Genomic DNA, 18,250 nt, shown 5'->3' on the forward strand with positions numbered 1-18,250 from the left:
GTCCTGGGTCTCCTCCATTGCCAGAGTGAGCAACACCGGAAATTGGAGGAACAGCATCTCATATTCCGTCGTCGGACCTTGCGTCCGAATGGCATTAACGTTGAATTCTCCCAATTTTGCTAGCCCGTGCTGTCTCCTCCCCTTCCTTAACCCTCGAGCTGTCTCCTCCCACCCTCCTATCCGCCCGCCCTCGGGCTCCTCCTCCTCCCCTTTTCCTTCCTTCTCCCCCCCCCACCCCCCATCAGTCTGAAGAAGGGTTTCGGCCCGAAGCGTCGCCTATTTCCTTCGCTCCATAGATGCTGCTGCACCCGCTGAGTTTCTCCAGCAATTTTGTGTACCTTCAGCCCAATGAGTCCGTGCTAACCCAGCGATCCCCACACACTCACACTGTCCTACACACACACACTGTGGACAATTTACACTTATACCAAAGCCAATTAACTTACAAACCTGCACGTCTTTGGAGTGTGGAAGGAAACCGAAGATCTTGGAGAAAACCCACGGTGGTCACGGGGAGAACGTACAAACTGCGTATGGGCAGCGCTCATGGTCGGGATCGAACCCGGGTCTCCGGTGCTGTGAGGCAGCAACTCTACCGCTGCGCCACCGTGCCGCCACCTGGTGCGACAGCAAGCCCAGGAGTACAAGATGTCAATTGGCAGTCCAGCTGATATTAGCCAGAACATAAAACAAAATTTAAACAAAGTGTGTAAACACATAGCTCCCGGATTCAGGAACAGTTTCTTCCCAGCTGTTATCAGGCAACTGAAACATCCTACCACAACTAGAGAGCAGTCCTGAGCTACTATCTACCTCATTGGTGACCCTGGGCCTATCTTTGATCGGACTTTACTGGACTTTATCTTGCACTAGACGTTATACATCTTATTCCTCCCTATTGAGGGAGTGCAGCGTAGGTTTACAAGGTTAATTCCTGGGATGGCGGGACTGTCATATGCTGAGAGAATGGAGCAGCTGGGCTTGTACACTCTGGAGTTTAGAAGGATGAGAGGACATCTCATTGAAACATATAAGATTGTTAAGGGCTTGGACACGCTAGAGGCAGGAAGCATGTTCCCGATGTTGGGGGAGTCCAGAACCAGGGGGCACACAGTTTAAGAATAAGGAGTAAGCCATTTAGAACAGAGACGCGGAAACACTTTTTCTCACAGAGAGTTGTGAGTCTGTGGAATTCTCTGCCTCAGAGGTAGCTGGAGGCAGGTTCTCTGGATGCTTTCAAGAGAGAGCTAGATAGGGCTCTTAAAAGTAGCGGTGTCAAGGGATATGGGGAGACGGCAGGAATGGGGTACTGATTGTGGATGATCAGCCATGATCACATTGAATGGCGGTGCTGACGCGAAGGGCTGAATGGCCTACTCCTGCACCTATTGTCTATTGTCTGCAGTCTATTCCCTTTATCATGGATCTGTACATTGTATTGTCTTTCCACTGACTGGTTAGCACACAACAAATGCTTTTCACTGTACTTTGGTGCACTTGGACAACAAACTAATCTAAACTAGACGGTACAAAAGGACACAAAATGCTTGAGTAACTCAGCAGAATCTAAACAGAAAATTCCTCACCATTTGAGTATTTTATCTCAGATATCCAGCATCTGCAGTGTCTTTATAAGTATGAAGTTGCCTAATCGGAGGAGCAGCACCTCATATTTTGCTTGGGTAGTTTACACCCCAGTGGTATGAACATTGACTTCTCCAATCTCAGGTAGTCCCTGCTTTCTCCCTCCTTCCCATCCCCTTCCCAGCTCTCCCACAGCCCACTGTCTCCGCCTCTTCCTTTCTTCTTCCACCCCACTCCCCCCACCCCCACATCAGTCTGAAGAAAGGTCTCGACCCAAAACGTCACCCATTCCTTCGCTCCATAGACGCTGCCTCACCCGCTGAGTTTCTCCAGCATTTTTCGTCTACTTTCGATTTTTCCAGCATCTGCAGTTCCTTCTTCCAAAAATTGTCTAACGTGTATCTTTGCACAAAGTGAACGGGAATGATGTTAGCACGATAAGAAGCCTAATCACAAATCGTGCCTTTAAAGAATTTCTATGGAGATGGTAGACACAAAATGCTGGAGTAACTCAGCGTGACAGGCAGCATCTCTGGAGAGAAGGAATGGGCGACGTTTCGTGTTGAGACCCTTCTTCAGGCTGATGTCAGGGGAGGGGACGGGACTTAGATAGAATGTAGTCGGAGACAGTAAAGGGCCTGTCCCACTGTACGAGGTAATTCAAGAGTTCTTCCGAGTTTCTCCTGATTCGAACTCGGAGATTTACGGTAATAGCCGTTCGTAGGTACTCGGGGCTCTCGTGGACATTTTTCAACTTGTTGAAATATCTTTACGAACCTACTGCGTTTCCCGAGTACCTGCCGTTAGCGTTACGAACCGCTAAGAGACGACCCGAGCTCCGACGTACCCGCTACGTACATTCTACGTACTTACCACGAGTTTGATTTTTTTTTTAAACTCGGGAGAGCTCTTGGGTAAACTCGTATAGTGGGACAGGGCCTTAAGACTGGTGGGAGAACTGGGAAGGGGGAGGGGATGGAGAGAGAGGGAAAGCAAGGGCTATCTGAAGTTAGAGAAGTCAACGTTCATACCGCTGGGGTGTCTCAAACATAAATTGTCAATGAATGTACAAATTCATTAAGTCATCCAACTCAATTTTCTCTATTTTTGGAGATCAACTGGTTGCTAATGACGAGCTGACTATCATTTAATTGGTGAATTATTATCAAAAGCACCAAGAACTTTTTTCACAGAGTTCCTGAGGGCAGTTTTGAAACTGTGCGCTTCACGGGGAAGGTTAACCTTTTAAATAATGTTTTAATATTCACAAGAACTCATTGATGATATTTCACAATAATACTACATGAAACATTTCTATCTTCTGTCTGAAGTCCAGCCACTGGGCCGGCGAGGTGGCGCAGCGGTAGAGTTGCTGCCTTACGGCGCCAGAGACCCGGGTTCGATCCTGACTACGGGTGCTGTTCGCATGGAGTTTGCACGTTCTCCCTGTGACCACGTGGGTTTTCTACAGGTGCTCTGGTTTCCTCCCACATCCCAAAGTCGTACAGGTTTAGAAACATAGAAACATAGAAATTAGGTGCAGGAGTAGGCCACTCGGCCCTTCGAGCCTGCACCGCCATTCAATATGATCATGGCTGATCATCCAACTCAGTATCCCATACCTGCCTTCTCTCCATACCCTCTGATCCCCTTAGCCACAAGGGCCACATCTAACTCCCTCTTAAATATAACCAATGAACTGGCCTCGACTACCCTCTGTGGCAGAGAGTTCTAGAGATTCACCACTCTCTGTGTGAAAAAAGTTCTTCTCATCTCGGTTTTAAAGGATTTCCCCCTTATCCTTAAGCTGTGACCCCTTCTCCTGGACTTCCCCAACATCGGGAGCAATCTTCCTGCATCTAGCCTGTCCAACCCCTTAAGAATTTTGTAAGTTTCTATAAGATCCCCTCTCAATCTCCTAAATTCTAGAGAGTATAAACCAAGTCTATCCAGTCTTTCTTCACAAGACAGTCCAGACATCCCAGGAATCAGTCAGGTGTACCTTCTCTGCACTCCCTCTATGGCAATAATGTCCTTCCTCAGATTTGGAGACCAAAACTGTACGCAATACTCCAGGTGTGGTCTCACCAAGACCCTGTACAACTGTAGTAGAACCTCCCTGCTCCTATACTCAAATCCTTTTGCTATGAAAGCTAACATACCATTCGCTTTCTTCACTGCCTGCTGCACCTGCATGCCTACTTTCAATGACTGGTGTGCCATGACACCCAGGTCTCGCTGCATCTCCCCTTTTCCTAGTCGGCCACCATTTAGATAATAGTCTGCTTTCCTGTTTTTGCCACCAAAATGGATAACCTCACATTTATCCACATTGTAGGTTAATTGGCTCGATATAATTGTATAAATGTTAAAAGTAATTGTCCCTAGTGTGTGTCGGGCAGTGTTGCAGAAACTACCTAAGCCCACCATCGATCATAGCTCTATAATGTCCCACTTTCTCATCCGCTCTCTACCACTAGGGGGCAATGTACAGAGGGGCCGATTAACCTACAAACCCGCACGGCTTTGGAATGTGGGAGGAAACCAGAGAACCTGGAGGAAACCCACGCAGTCACAGGGGGAACACGCAAACTCCACACAGGCAGCACCCGAGGTCAGGATCGAACCCGGTTCCGAGGCACGATGAAGCAGCAGCACTACCCGCTTCCTTGTAGCAATGTTACAAAATTTTGAGATTTAAAAAATCAAGCCTGCAATTTATCCCATCAGATAAAACATAAAAACGAAGTTTAATTTGACACCTAATTCACAGTGATAAAAAAGTTATGGCCATTTTCATACTCGGAAATTAGCATCTTGTTCCCTATTGATTTTCTATGGACATAACAAAAAAGCTGTGATCATGGACAGTCAAATAGCCCATAACCTTCTTAAAAATTAAGAGAACTGAATGAAATTTTCAGTTATCATAGATTGAACCATTCTGAAACAATTATAAAATAATCTTACTTGGATGACCTGAAATTAAAGCATATAATTAGTGTAGTTACCCAATTGTAGCTAATTTCAAACTTCAATTACTAGATCTAAACATCTATCTATTTCTTAATAAATGATTAACATTTTTAAATAGCCTAAGTGTCCAAATAATATTCACAAATAATTCACAATAAAACATGATTTTTAAATCTCATTTACATCAATTTATAGGCCAAATGGAAGGAATTTAGTATTCAATTGCTGTAAATTAAAGTCCATTTTAAATCAGCTTTCTAGTGGGTTCCTGTGAACGCGCTGGTTTAGAACGTTCACATTGCGGTAGATTTGTGCCCTCAAATGCCCAGAAAAATACTGCGGGATATAAAGAGCCCAAAATGAACTACTCGGTATAGTAAACTTTGTATAAAGGGGTCTTAAGAAGCCCCTTTTAATGTAAAAATAAGGTACATACCTTTAATTGTTTGCTTTACAAAACCCTGGGGCTGCGAGAGGTCGCGGGTTGAGAGAGTGATTTTAAAACTATTATAACTATTATTCGAGGCCTATAAAACTAATAATACCTTTTGCGACGGGGTCTTTCAGCGATTTTTCGTTAATGATTTACTAGGCTGAACATCTTCGATTGGAACAGCCTAGTAAAAATCGCGTTTTAAACCCGCCCCCTCTAAACAGCGCCAAAATCGCGCACACGGGCTGGGGCAGATTCTCATCGACGATTCAGGTAGGTTTTGCAACATACCTACTTCCTTGTGTCCGCAGCCAAACGAGTGCTGTTTGTTGTTCATTAAGCACGATTGCAGGACACCTTTTATACCAGAACAATGAAGCATGGCCTCTGATTCCACATGGTTCTTCCATGGTTTACCTCAGTGTTAACAGTAGGGTCTGTCTGTTGATCACCAACACCTACCCTGTGACACAGATGTGTAACGAGAGGCATAAATGTGTTGTTCTCATTTAGTGGAATGAACAAACATGGCAAGCGCTCTAGGTTATTTATCACTGAAAACAACAGTATTGATACTGGAATCCATCTTAAGATCATGGTTGCCACCTGCAGTGCCCTCCATAATGTTTGGGACAAAGACCCAGCATTTATTTATTAGCCTCTGTACTCCACAATTTGAGATTTGTAATAGAAAAAAAATCCCATAGGTGATCCAAACTTTCTCTGGATGCTTTCATGAGAGAGCTGGATAGGGCTCTTAAAGATAGCGGAGTCAGGGAATATGGGGAGAAGGCAGGAACGGGGTACTGATTGGGGATGATCAGCCATGATCACATTGAATGGCGGTGCTGGCTCGAAGGGCCGAATTGCCTACTCCTGCACCTATTGTCTATTGTCTATAGAATCTGCAGTTCTATGTGTCTGCAACACCCATGAATATTGCAGCCATAATAGACCATGCTGCTTTGAAACATGGAGGGACGTACCTAATTATATGTTTTCTGATTTTGTTTTTGTAGGATAGTTCCCTTTACCTGCAGTCATCCCAGAATGTTACAGTAAGCATCCGCAATAGTGAAGATCAGACTGTCACCCAATTAAACACAGGTAAGCTGTAACAAACTCTTACCAGGAATGAGTGGGTTAACATATGATGAGCGTTTGTCGGCACTGGGCCTGTACTCGCTGGGGATCAGAAAAATGAGGGGGGGGGGACCTCATTGAAACGTACAGAACAGTGAAAGGCTTGGATAGAGTGGATGTGGAGAGGATGTTTCCACTAGTGGGAGAGTCTAGGACTAGAGGTCACAGCCTCAGAATTAAAGGACCCTTCTTTTAGGAAGGAGATGAGGAGGAATTTCTTTCGTCAGAGGGTGGTGAATCTGTCAAATTCATTGCCACAGAAGGCTGTGGAGGCCAAGTCAGTGGATATTTTTAAGGCAGAGATAGATAGATTCTTGATTAGTACGGGAGTCAAGGGTTATGGGGAGAAGGCAGGAGAATGTGGTTAGATGGGAGAGATAGATCAGCCATGATTGAATGGCGGAGTAGACGTGATGGGCCGAGTGGCCTAATTCTGCTTCTATCTCTTATGACCTTATGAACCTTGAGCCTCCCTCTGGTAAGATGGTGCTGGAGTGTAGCCAATAAGCCAACATCTGCACCAATATCTGTCCAGAATTCTCCAGAGATGCTGCTTGACCCGTTTAGTATACAAATTTAAAGTACACGGCATTGGGGGTTCAATATTGATGTGGATAGAGAACTGGCTGGCAAACAGGAAGCAAAGAGTAGGAGTAAACGGGTCCTTTTCACAATGGCAGGCAGTGACTAGTGGGGTACCGCAAGGCTCAGTGCTGGGACCCCAGCTATTTACAATATATATTAATGATCTGGATGAGGGAATTGAAGGCAATATCTCCAAGTTTGCTGATGACACTAAGCTGGGGGGCAGTGTTAGCTGTGAGGAGGATGCTAGGAGACTGCAAGGTGACTTGGACAGGCTGGGTGAGTGGGCAAATGTTTGGCAGATGCAGTATAATGTGGATAAATGTGAGGTTATCCATTTTGGTGGCAAAAACGGGAAAGCAGACTATTATCTAAATGGTGGCCGATTGGGAAAGGGGGAGATGCAGCGAGACCTGGGTGTCATGGTACACCAGTCATTGAAGGTAGGCATGCAGGTGCAGCAGGCAGTAAAGAAAGCGAATGGTATGTTAGCTTTCATTGCAAAAGGATTTGAGTATAGGAGCAGGGAGGTTCTACTGCAGTTGTACAGGGTCTTGGCGAGACCACACCTGGAGTAGTGCGTACAGTTTTGGTCTCCAAATCTGAGGAAGGACATTATTGCCATAGAGGGAGTGCAGAGACGGTTCACCAGACTGATTCCTGGGATGTCAGGACTGTCTTATGAAGAAAGACTGGATAGACTTGGTTTATACTTTCTAGAATTTAGGAGATTGAGAGGGGATCTTATAGAAACCTACAAAATTCTTAAGGGGTTGGACAGGCTAGATGCAGGAAGATTGTTCCCGATGTTAGGGAAGTCCAGGACAAGGGGTCACAGCTTAAGGATAAGTGGGAAATCCTTTAAAACCGAGATGAGAAGAACTGTTTTCACACAGAGAGTGGTGAATCTCTGGAACTCTCTGCCACAGAGGGTAGTTGAGGCCAGTTCATTGGCTATATTTAAGAGGGAGTTAGATGTGGCCCTTGTGGCTAAGCGGATCAGGGGGTATGGACAGAAGGCAGGTACGGGTTACTGAGTTGGATGATCAGCCATGATCATATTGAATGGCGGTGCAGGCTCGAAGGGCCGAATGGCCTACTCCTGCACCTAATTTCTATGTTTCTATGTTTCACACAAAGGGTGTGGCCCCTGGTCCAGAATCAGGGGCCACAGTTTAAGAATAAGGGGTCGGCCATTTAGAACGGAGATGAGGAAACACTTTTTCTCACAGAGAGTTGTGAGTCTGTGGAATTCTCTGCCTCAGAGGGCAGTGGAGGCCAGTTCTCTGGATACTTTCAAGAGAGAGTTAGATAGGGCTCTTAAAGATAACGGAGTCGGGGGGATATGGGGAGATGGCAGGAACGGGTACTGATTGGGGATGACCAGCCATGATCACATTGAATGGCTCTGCTGACTCGAAGGGCCGAACGGCCTACTCCTGCACCTATTGTCTATTGTCTATTATGTGTTGAACAAGCTGCCAGAGGAGGTAGTGGAGACTGGAACTATTGCAACATTTAAGAAACAGTTAGACAGGTACATGTATAGGACATGTCTGGAGGAATATGGGCCAAATGCAGGCAGGTGGGACTAGAGTAGCTGGGACATGTTGGCCAGTATGGGCAAGTTGGGCCGAAGGGCCTGTTTCTGTGCTGTATGTCAGCTCTTTGTCTATCAATACCAATACCATCTATTCTACCAGGCACAGTTTATTTTAGAGATACAGCACGGAAACAGGCCCTTCGGCCCACCATGTTCATGCTGACCGTACAATCATGGCTGATCTATCTTTCCCTCTCAACCCCATTCTCCTGCCTTCTCCCCATAGTCCCTGACACCCGTACTAATCAAGAGTCTATCAATCTTCACCTTAAAAATATCCAATGACTTGGTCTCCACAGCCTTCTGTGGCAATGAATTCCACAGATTCACCACCCTCTGACGATATTTAATTCTGAGGCTTTGATGTCTGATCGCAGACTCTCCCACCAGTGGAAACATCCTCCACACATGCATCATGTTTGGTACAGAGATTGTGGGCTGAAGGGTCTATTCCTGTGCTGTACTGTTCTATGTTCATGTGCTGTATGGTGGCGCAGCGGTAGAGTTGCTGCCTTACAGCGAATCCAGCGCCGGAGACCCGGGTTCCATCCCGACTGCGGGCGCTGTCTGTACGGAGTTTGCACGTTCTCCCCGTGACCTGCGTGGGTTTTCTCCGAGATCTTCGGTTTCCTCCCACACTCCAAAGACGTGCAGGTTTGTAGGTTATTTGGCTTGGTATAAATGTAAAAAAATTGTCCCCAGTGTGTGTAGGAAAGTGTTAAGGGCCTGTCCCACCAAAGGCAACTTTTTAGGCGAGTGCAGGAGACTCTGCGCTTGCCTCATGGTCACCTCATCTTCGTTGGTGGTCTCCGGCGAGAATTTCTTCGTGGTCACGAGGAGTTCCGCATTCTGGGAACTAGTCGCGGCCTCAGCATGGCCCCCAGCAAATGTTTCCATTGGTCGCCATGGAGAAAATCGATAATCTTGTAGTCGTAGGCGCAGTTGTAGTGGGGTCGCCATTGGGAGGGAAAAAAACGTAAGCACGAGTTTTCAGAACCAAGGATAGCCGACTGGTAATGTTAAATGTCCGCCGAACTTCACAGTTGTGTATCTCTGGCTTATTAAAAGATGTCTGGCTTCTTAAAAGTGTCTCCCCCCTCTCCCCCCCTTCTCCCGCCCACTTCTCCCCCTCCTTCTCCCGCCCACTTCTCCCCCTCCTTCTCCCCCCCCCACTTCTCTTACCCCTCTCCTTCCTCCCCCCCACTTCTCCCCCCTCCTTCTCCCCCCCACTTCTCCCCTCATTGCTCCCCCCTTCTCACCCTCCCATTCTCTCTCCCCCCCTTCTCTCCCCCCCTTCTCCTCCCCCCCTCCTCCCCCCCTTCTCACCCCCCCCTTCCTCCCCCCTCCTTCTCACCCCCACTTCTCACCCCCCCCTTCTCCCCCCTTCTCAACCCTTCTCAACCCCCCTTCTCTCCTCTCCCCCCCTTCTCTCCCCCCTTCTCCTCCCCCCCCCTCCCCCCCCTTCTCACCCCCCCTTCTCACCCCCCCTTTCACCCCCCCGCTTCTCACCCCCCGCTTCTCTCCCCCCCTTCTCCCAGATAGGGCCAGATAGGCTGCATCCCAGAGTACTTAAGGAAGTAGCTCCAGAAATAGTGGATGCATTCGTAATAATCTTTCAAAACTCTTTAGTTCCTGAGGATTGGCGGGTAGCAAATGTAACCCCACTTTTTAAGAAGGGAGGGAGAGAGAAAACGGGGAATTACAGACGTTAGTCTAACATCGGTAGTGGGGAAACTGCTAGAGTCAGTTATTAAAGATGGGATAGCAGCACATTTGGAAAGTGATGAAATCATTGGACAAAGTCAGCATGGATTTACGAAAGGTAAATCATGTCTGACGAATCTTATAGAATTTTTCGAGGATGTAACTAGTAGCGTGGATAGGGGAGAACCAGTGGATGTGGTGTATCTGGACTTCCAGAAGGCTTTCAACAAGGTCCCACATAAGAGATTAGTATACAAACTTAAAGCACACGGCATTGGGGGTTCAGTATTGATGTGGATAGAGAACTGGCTGGCAAACAGGAAGCAAAGAGTAGGAGTAAACGGGTCCTTTTCACAATGGCAGGCAGTGACTAGTGGGGTACCGCAAGGCTCAGTGCTGGGACCCCAGCTATTTACAATATATATTAATGATCTGGATGAGGGAATTGAAGGCAATATCTCCAAGTTTGCGGATGACACTAAGCTGGGGGGCAGTGTTAGCTGTGAGGAGGATGCTGGGAGACTGCAAGGTGACTTGGATAGGCTGGGTGAGTGGGCAAATGTTTGGCAGATGCAGTATAATGTGGATAAATGTGAGGTTATCCATTTTGGTGGCAAAAATGGGAAAGCAGACTATTATCTAAATGGTGGCAGATTGGGAAAGGGGGAGATGCAGCGAGACCTGGATGTCATGGTACACCAGTCATTGAAGGTAGGCATGCAGGTGCAGCAGGCAGTAAAGAAAGCGAATGGTATGTTAGCTTTCATTGCAAAAGGATTTGAGTATAGGAGCAGGGAGGTTCTACTGCAGTTGTACAGGGTCTTGGTGAGACCACACCTGGAGTATTGCATACAGTTTTGGTCTCCAAATCTGAGGAAGGACATTATTGCCATAGAGGGAGTGCAGAGAAGGTTCACCAGATTGATTCCTGGGATGTCAGGACTGTCTTATGAAGAAAGACTGGATAGACTTGGTTTATACTCTCTAGAATTTAGGAGATTGAGAGGGGATCTTATAGAAACTTACAAAATTCTTAAGGGGTTGGACAGGCTAGATGCAGGAAGATTGTTCACGATGTTGGGGAAGTCCAGGACAAGGGGTCACAGCTTAAGGATAAGAGGGAAATCCTTTAAAACCGAGATGTGAAGAACTTTTTTCACGCAGAGAGTGGTGAATCTCTGGAACTCTCTGCCACAGAGGGTAGTTGAGGCCAGTTCATTGGCTATATTAAGAGGGAGTTACATGTGGCCCTTTGTGGCTAAGGGGATCAGGGGGTATGGAGAGAAGACAGGGACGGGATACTGAGTTGGATGATCAGCCATGATCATATTGAATGGCGGTGCAGGCTCGAAGGGCCGAATGGCCTCTACTCCTGCACCTAATTTCTATGTTTCTACGTTTCTCACCCCCCCCTTCTCATCCCCCTTCTCATCCCTTCTTCTCCCCCCTTCCCCCCATCTCTCTCCCCCCCCCTTTCCCCCCCCTCTCCCCATTGTCCCGCCCACTGTTGTCCCGCCCCCTGTTCCCCCCCCCCCCCCCTCTACTGCCCCCACAACCCCCCCCCACCCCATTCTCCCCCCACCGGATTGCTGGCCGGTACGGACTGGGTGGGTCTAAGGGCCTGGTTCTGCGCTGTAAAGGGCCTGTCCCACTTGGCGATTATTTTCGGCGACTGCTGGCGTCGTATACGGGGTCGCCAAAAGATTTTGGACATTTCAAAATCAAAGCAGTGACAAAAATAAACGATGTGGCGCTTGAAAAAACACAGCGTGTCAATACGTCATCACGGCGCGTATTTTTTCGGTGACCGGTTACGTCGGTCAATGATGCCGGCAGTCACAGAAATCCCCCCCCCCCCCCCCCCCGGCTCCCTCACCTGTATCTCCCTATTACCCAAAGATCCTATAGCAGAGCAAGATAGGCTACTCCTGCTAAATGCAATGGACTGACGTGTAGTACGCTATGGAGGGGATCATGGGCATTTTTCCACGCCCATTTTAGCAACCTGAGCCTACCTAACCCGACCCGAATCGCAGTGTAATCAATGTTGCGGGGCAACAGTTTGTGTGGGTTAGATTCATAAATCTGTCAGTTCAAACTTCTTGTCAAGAATTAAATTTGATTCTGGTAATTGTCTTTTTTAATGTTTTTTAAATCATTTCTTTTTAAATGGCTCACAGGCTGTGTTTGAGGTGATTTTGTCGTAACCGGAACCGACCCGACTCGCAGGGTAATTGACATTGCGGGTGAAACTTTTTGTGCGTGATTATAGGGTTAGATTCATAATTCTGCTCTGCTATAGGATTTTTGCTATTACCAGCCAGGCCTTGTCCTGCCCCTCCTCTCTTCCAGCTTTCTTTTCCCATCTACAATCAATCTGAGGGATGGTCCCATCCTGAAATGTTCTCCAAAATGGTCGGCCGCTCGTGATTCTTCCCACAACGCTCCTGGGTTTCCTGACCCTCACGGTAGTTTTGTGTTTCTCCGCAGGGAGTGAAGCTGTGGAAGCTCGAGGGCGGAGGTTCGAGGTCAACTCCAATACCGGAAAGTTGTTATTTTCTGCGGAGGAGAGTGAGGTGGTGGTGGGAGCTGATCGCTTACGAGTCTTAGGTATTGAAATTTTAATTACGCACCGTGTCAAATCTGTCCTTTCTTAACCTCTGCTCATGTTCAAGAACACAAACCAGAAGTGGTGGCGCGGCGGTAGAATCGCTGCCTCACAGTGCCGGAGACCCCGGTTCGATCCTGACTACGGGTGCTGTCTGTACGGAGTTTGCATGTTCTCCTTGTGACTGCGTGGGTTTTCTCCGGGTGCTCCGGTTTCATCCCACACTCCACAGAAGTACATGTTTGTATGTTAATTTGTAGAAATTGTCCCGACTATGTGGGAGAGTGTTAGTTTACGTTGTAATCGCTGGTCAGTACGGACTCAGTGGGCTGAAGGGCCAGTTTACGCTCTGTATCCCCCACAGTCTAAATTCTATGCAGGGGTCAGCAACCTTGTTCTGCATCGGGGCCAGGACCCGTGTCTGTGAGCGGAAGGTGGGCCACATCTATCGCCATAGCGTGACACTTGCTGTTGTTTTTTTGCATTAGTTTCCACGTGTTTTTTAATTAGTTTTCTGCAGTTTCCAGGTCCCTCACATGCGTGTCCCGGGACTGGCTGTAGTACCCAAGTCGCGAAAACTAATTGGTAGCAATGTTACAAAATTTTGAGATTTAAAAAATCAAGTCTGTAATTTATCCCATCAGATATAGCATAAAAAGAAGTTTAATTTGACACCTAATTCACTTTCATATCTCAAGTATTTAAAAAGTTATGGCCATTTTCATACTCGGAAATTAGCATCTTGTTCCCTATTGATTTTCTATGGACATAACAAAAACGCTGTGATCGTGTGCTGTCAAAAGCTCATAACCTTCTTAAAAATTAAGAGAACTGAATGAAATTTTCAGTTATCGTAGATTGAACCATTCTGAAACAAATATAAAATAATCTTACTTGGATGACCTGAAATTAAAGCATATAATTAGTTAGTTACCCAAGTGTAGCTAATTTCAAACTTCAATTACTAGATCTAAACATCTATCCATTTCTTAATAAATGATTAACATTTTTAAATAGCTTAAGTGTCCAAATAATATTCATAAATAATTCACAATAAAACATGATTTTTAAATCTCATTTACATTAATTTATAGGCCAAATGGAAGGAATTTAGTGTTCAATTGCTGTAAATTAAAGTCCATTTTAAATCAGCTTTCTAGTGGGATCCTGGGAACGCGCTGGTTTAGAACGTTGCGGTGGATTTGTGCCCTCAAATGCCCAGAAAAATACTGCGGGATATAATGAGCCCAAAATGAGCTACTCACAATATTAAACTTTGTATAAAGGGATCTTAAGAAGCCCTTTTTAATGTAAAAATAAGCAGCCTACCTTCTGTTGTCTGCTGTATGAGACCCTGACAGCTGACAGTGGTCGCGGGTTTAGAGATTGATTTTTAAACTACTATAACTATTATACGAGGCCTTTAAAACGAATAATAGCTTTTGCGACGGGGTCTTCCAGCGATTTTTCGTTAATAATTAACTAGGCTGAACATCTTCGATTTGAACAGCCTAGAGAAAATCGCATTTTAAACCCGCCCCCCTCTAAACGGCGCCAAAATCGCGCACACCCGCAGCGACAGATTTTCAGCGACACTTCAGGCACGCTTTGCAACATACCTATAATTGGGGTTAAAAAAAAACCGCCTGCTTTTGGGTTACGGGTGGGATCCGGCCCGCGGGCCGTAAGTTGCCGACCCCTTGTCTAAAGTAAGTCCTTTGATGGGAAAACATTTCTGAACAAAATAACATGGATTGTGAATTGTTTCAGCGAACAGTCAGGGAGAGGTGATCACGTAAATATGAACTCCGCCATGAAAATACGTGATTCTTTGAAAATCAATAACATTCAGATGGAAATTCTACCTTGTGTGCTGTCCATGTTGAATATTATTGACTTGCACGGGTGTGTAAAATAATTCATTTAGTTTAGTTCAATTTAGTGATTCAGCGTGGAAACAGGCCCTTCGGCCCACCGCGTCCGCGCCGACCAGTGATCCCCGTACACTAGCACCATCTTACACACACTGGGGATAATTTTACATACATGCCTAAGCCAATTAACCTACAAACCTGCACGTCTTTGGAGTGTGGGAGGAAACCGAAGATCTCGGGGAAAACCCACGGGGGAGAACGCACAAACTCCGTACAGATAAGCACCCGTAGTCGGGATCGAACCCGGGTCTCTGGCGCTGTGCGGCAGGGACTCTACCGCTGCGCCACCGTTGTCGATGAGGACCAGCGGACAGAAGACTAGCCTTTAAATGGTAACTCTAGTCTATTTTCCAACACAAGCAAAAAGCGATATTTCTGATGTGACGAATTTAACAGACTCTCTGACGGACTAATTAATTCTGCTAAATGTCAAATCATGTCAAAACAGAACTGCCATGTGCCAATTGGCCCTAATTGCATACGTTACCACGGCTTAACGGTGAAAGACCATTAAATTGGAAAAAAATTATAATTGTGTCCCAAGTCTTATAACACCCAGAGATTATCATCTCCCAAGTGTGGTCATTAGCGGTTCACTTATGAAAACAAACCATTTCTGCAACCTATCATCGATTAGTTCATTGTTCCCAGCAGATTACAAAATAACTTGAGAGGTTTTTTTCTGAGCTGTTTTTTCAGGCCAAACTTACTGCTACAAATATTTTAATAATGGATTGCAGTTACAACACAAAGCGTAATGTCCAAACCACAGACACTTAACACTGATATCATCCTTTGTACATCACTTCAGTTTAGTTTAGAGATACTGCGCGGAAACAGGCCACAGGACCACAGAGTCCGCGCCGACCAGCGATTTCACCCCCCCCCCCCCGTACTCTCGCATTATCCTACAGATTATCGACAATTTACAATTAACCGACAAACCTGCACGTCTTTGGAGTGTGGGAGGAAACCGGAGCACCCGGAGAAAACCCACGTGCAGGAAGATTGTTCCCGATGTTGGGGAAGTCCAGAACAAGGGGTCACACAGTTTAAGGATAAGGGGGAAGTCTTTTAGGACCGAGATGAGGAAAACATTTTTCACACAGAGAGTGGTGAATCTCTGGAATTCTCTGCCACAGAAGGTAGTTGAGGCCCACAGTTCATTGGCTATATTTAAGAGGGAGTTAGATGTGGCCCTTGTGGCTAAAGGGATCAGGGGGTATGGAGAGAAGGCAGGTACAGGATACTGAGTTGGATGATCAGCCATGATCATATTGAATGGCGGTGCTGGCTCGAAGGGCCGAATGGCCTACTCCTGCACCTAATTTCTATGTTTCTATGTTTGTGGCTAAAGCGATCAGGGGGTATGGAGAGAAGGCAGGTACAGGATACCGAGTTGGATGATCAGCCATGATCATATTGAATGGCGGTGCAGGCTCGAAGGGCCGAATGGCCTCTACTCCTGCACCTATTTTCTATAGTCACGGGGAGAACGTGCAAACTCCATACAGGCAGCAGCCGTAGTCAGGATTGAACCTGGGTGCCTCTGCGCTGTGAGGCAGCAACTCTACCGCTGCACCACCGTGCATGTATGTGCTCTTGACTCTAATAGAGGCCAAGGAATCATCTTGCTGGCCTGCACGACTTGCTGCATGCATGATCACTTTGCCGAGGACAGAGGCGTAACTGGCACAAGTCCTTCACCAAGACCTGTTTTAGCACACACTCTAGGATCGGTACCATTTCTAGGCCACAGACTTCTCAATGTGACCGTGTGATTGCGCAGAACACTGACCTTAGTGCGATGAAAATCCTCACCGCAATTTTGACTGAAGAAGAAAAGTGAATTAGAACATGGAAAAGTCAAGAGAGCTTCACTGTCGCATGTACTGAGAACAGACTAATAATGCAGTATATCAGGTCTGTGAACACAAAACACATAGATAATATATATATATATAGAGAATATATAATCCCATCTGCGCGAGTCCCACCTGCCTGTGTTTGTCCCATAGAAATATAGTATCATTGAAAATAGGTGCAAGAGTAGGCCATTCGGCCCTCCAAGCCCGTTCAATACGATCATGGCTGATCATCCAAAATCAGTACCCCGTTCCTGCTTTTTCCCCCCCATATCCCTTAATTACTTTAGCCCGAAGAGCTAAATATAACACCCTCTTGAAAACACCCAGTGAATTGGCCTCCACCGCCTTCTGTGGCAGAGAATTCCACAGATTCACAACTCTCTGGGTGAAAAAGTGTTTCCTCATCTCGGTCTTAAATGGCCCACCCCTTATTCTTAAAACTGTGGCCCCTGGCTCTGGACTCCCCCAACATCGGGGAGCATGTCTTCTAACTCTAAACTCAGTCAACATTTGCAAGAAAAATATGCTAAACTAAACTAAACATTGCACAGAAAATAGACACAAAAAACTGGAGTATCTCAGCGGGTCAGACAACATCTCTGGAGAAAAGGAATGGGTGACTCCTGATTTCTGAGGAAGGGTCTCGACCCGAAACGTCACCTATTCCTTTTCTCCAGAGATGTTGTCTGACCCGCTGAGTTACTCCAGCTTTTTGTGTCCATCTCCGCTGTAAACCAGCATCTGCAGTTCCTTCGTACACTAAACGTTGCACACGGCATCCCTGGAGAAACCTCCACAATGATCAGATGAGAGTGAAGCTGAGCAGGGGCTGTCCGGCAGAGCTGAGAACTAAGGAAGGAATGAAGAGAGGAATAACATATGGACGAATCACGTATGGAACTGCAGATGCTGGAATCTTGAGCAACACTCAAAGTGCCGGAGGAACTCAGCAATCCCGCACTGGTTATCCCTGGAGCTGCATGGACTGGCCTGCAGCCTGATGCAAGGACAGGGAGCAGTTGATGCATCGCGGATGCTGCTCCCCATCTCTGTCATGGTCCTGTTGCTGCAGGAAACCTCCACAAGACATTGCAGCGCATTGTGGCCGCAGCCCAGACCATCACACAAAACCAACCTCCCATCCATTTACTCCATTTATACCTCACATTGCCTCGGCAGGGCCAGCAGCATAATCAGGGACAAGTCACACCTTCTTCTCCCCTCTTCCATCGGGCAAAAGGTACAGAAGTGGAAAAGCGCACACCTCCAGATTCAGGGACAGTTTCTTCCCAGCTGTTATCAGGCAACTGAATCATCCCACCACAACCAGAGAACAGTGCTGAACTACAATCCACCGCTTTGATGTCCCTCGGACTATCCTTGATCGGACTTTGCTGCCATTATCTTGCACTAAACGTTATCCCCTTATCATGTATCTGTACACTGTGAATGCCTCGATTGTAATCATGTATTGTCTTTCCGCTGACTGGTTAGCACGCAACAAAAAGCTTGGTATACGTAACAATAAACTAAACAGAAGTATTGGTAGCGGATGTTGTAGATAGCCCCCCGCTGGGAACCAAGAGCCCCATGTGATCGACATCTCCGACAACCAAGGGAGCTAGCAGGCTCTTAAAGATAGCGGAGTCGGGGGATATGTGGAGAAGGCAGGAACGGGGTACTGATTGGGGATGATCAGCCATGATCGCATTGAATGTTTCTATGTTTCTATAATTTAATAGTATAATGTCACGTTGGCTCACAAATGAAAGCCTTTTACATCTGAGAATTAACTGCTAGTTGGAACGAAAC

General features: G+C 46.5%; 1 protein-coding gene across 4 annotated transcripts in view; it reads left to right on the top strand.

The window, feature by feature from the left end:
* The window catches only part of sgcd (sarcoglycan, delta (dystrophin-associated glycoprotein)), a 202,320-nt gene that overhangs the window by 155,610 nt on the left and 28,460 nt on the right, over positions 1 to 18,250 (top strand). For all 4 annotated transcript variants that reach the window (XM_055643328.1, XM_055643330.1, XM_055643332.1 and 1 more), the window contains exons 4-5: positions 6,013 to 6,100; positions 12,519 to 12,638. In XM_055643328.1, the coding sequence (XP_055499303.1) occupies positions 6,013 to 6,100; positions 12,519 to 12,638 (208 nt within the window). The remainder of the gene's footprint in view (positions 1 to 6,012; positions 6,101 to 12,518; positions 12,639 to 18,250) is intronic.

The sequence above is a fragment of the Leucoraja erinacea genome, chromosome 11 (genome assembly GCF_028641065.1).
Source record: "Leucoraja erinacea ecotype New England chromosome 11, Leri_hhj_1, whole genome shotgun sequence".
Taxonomy (NCBI): Eukaryota; Metazoa; Chordata; class Chondrichthyes; order Rajiformes; family Rajidae; genus Leucoraja; species Leucoraja erinaceus.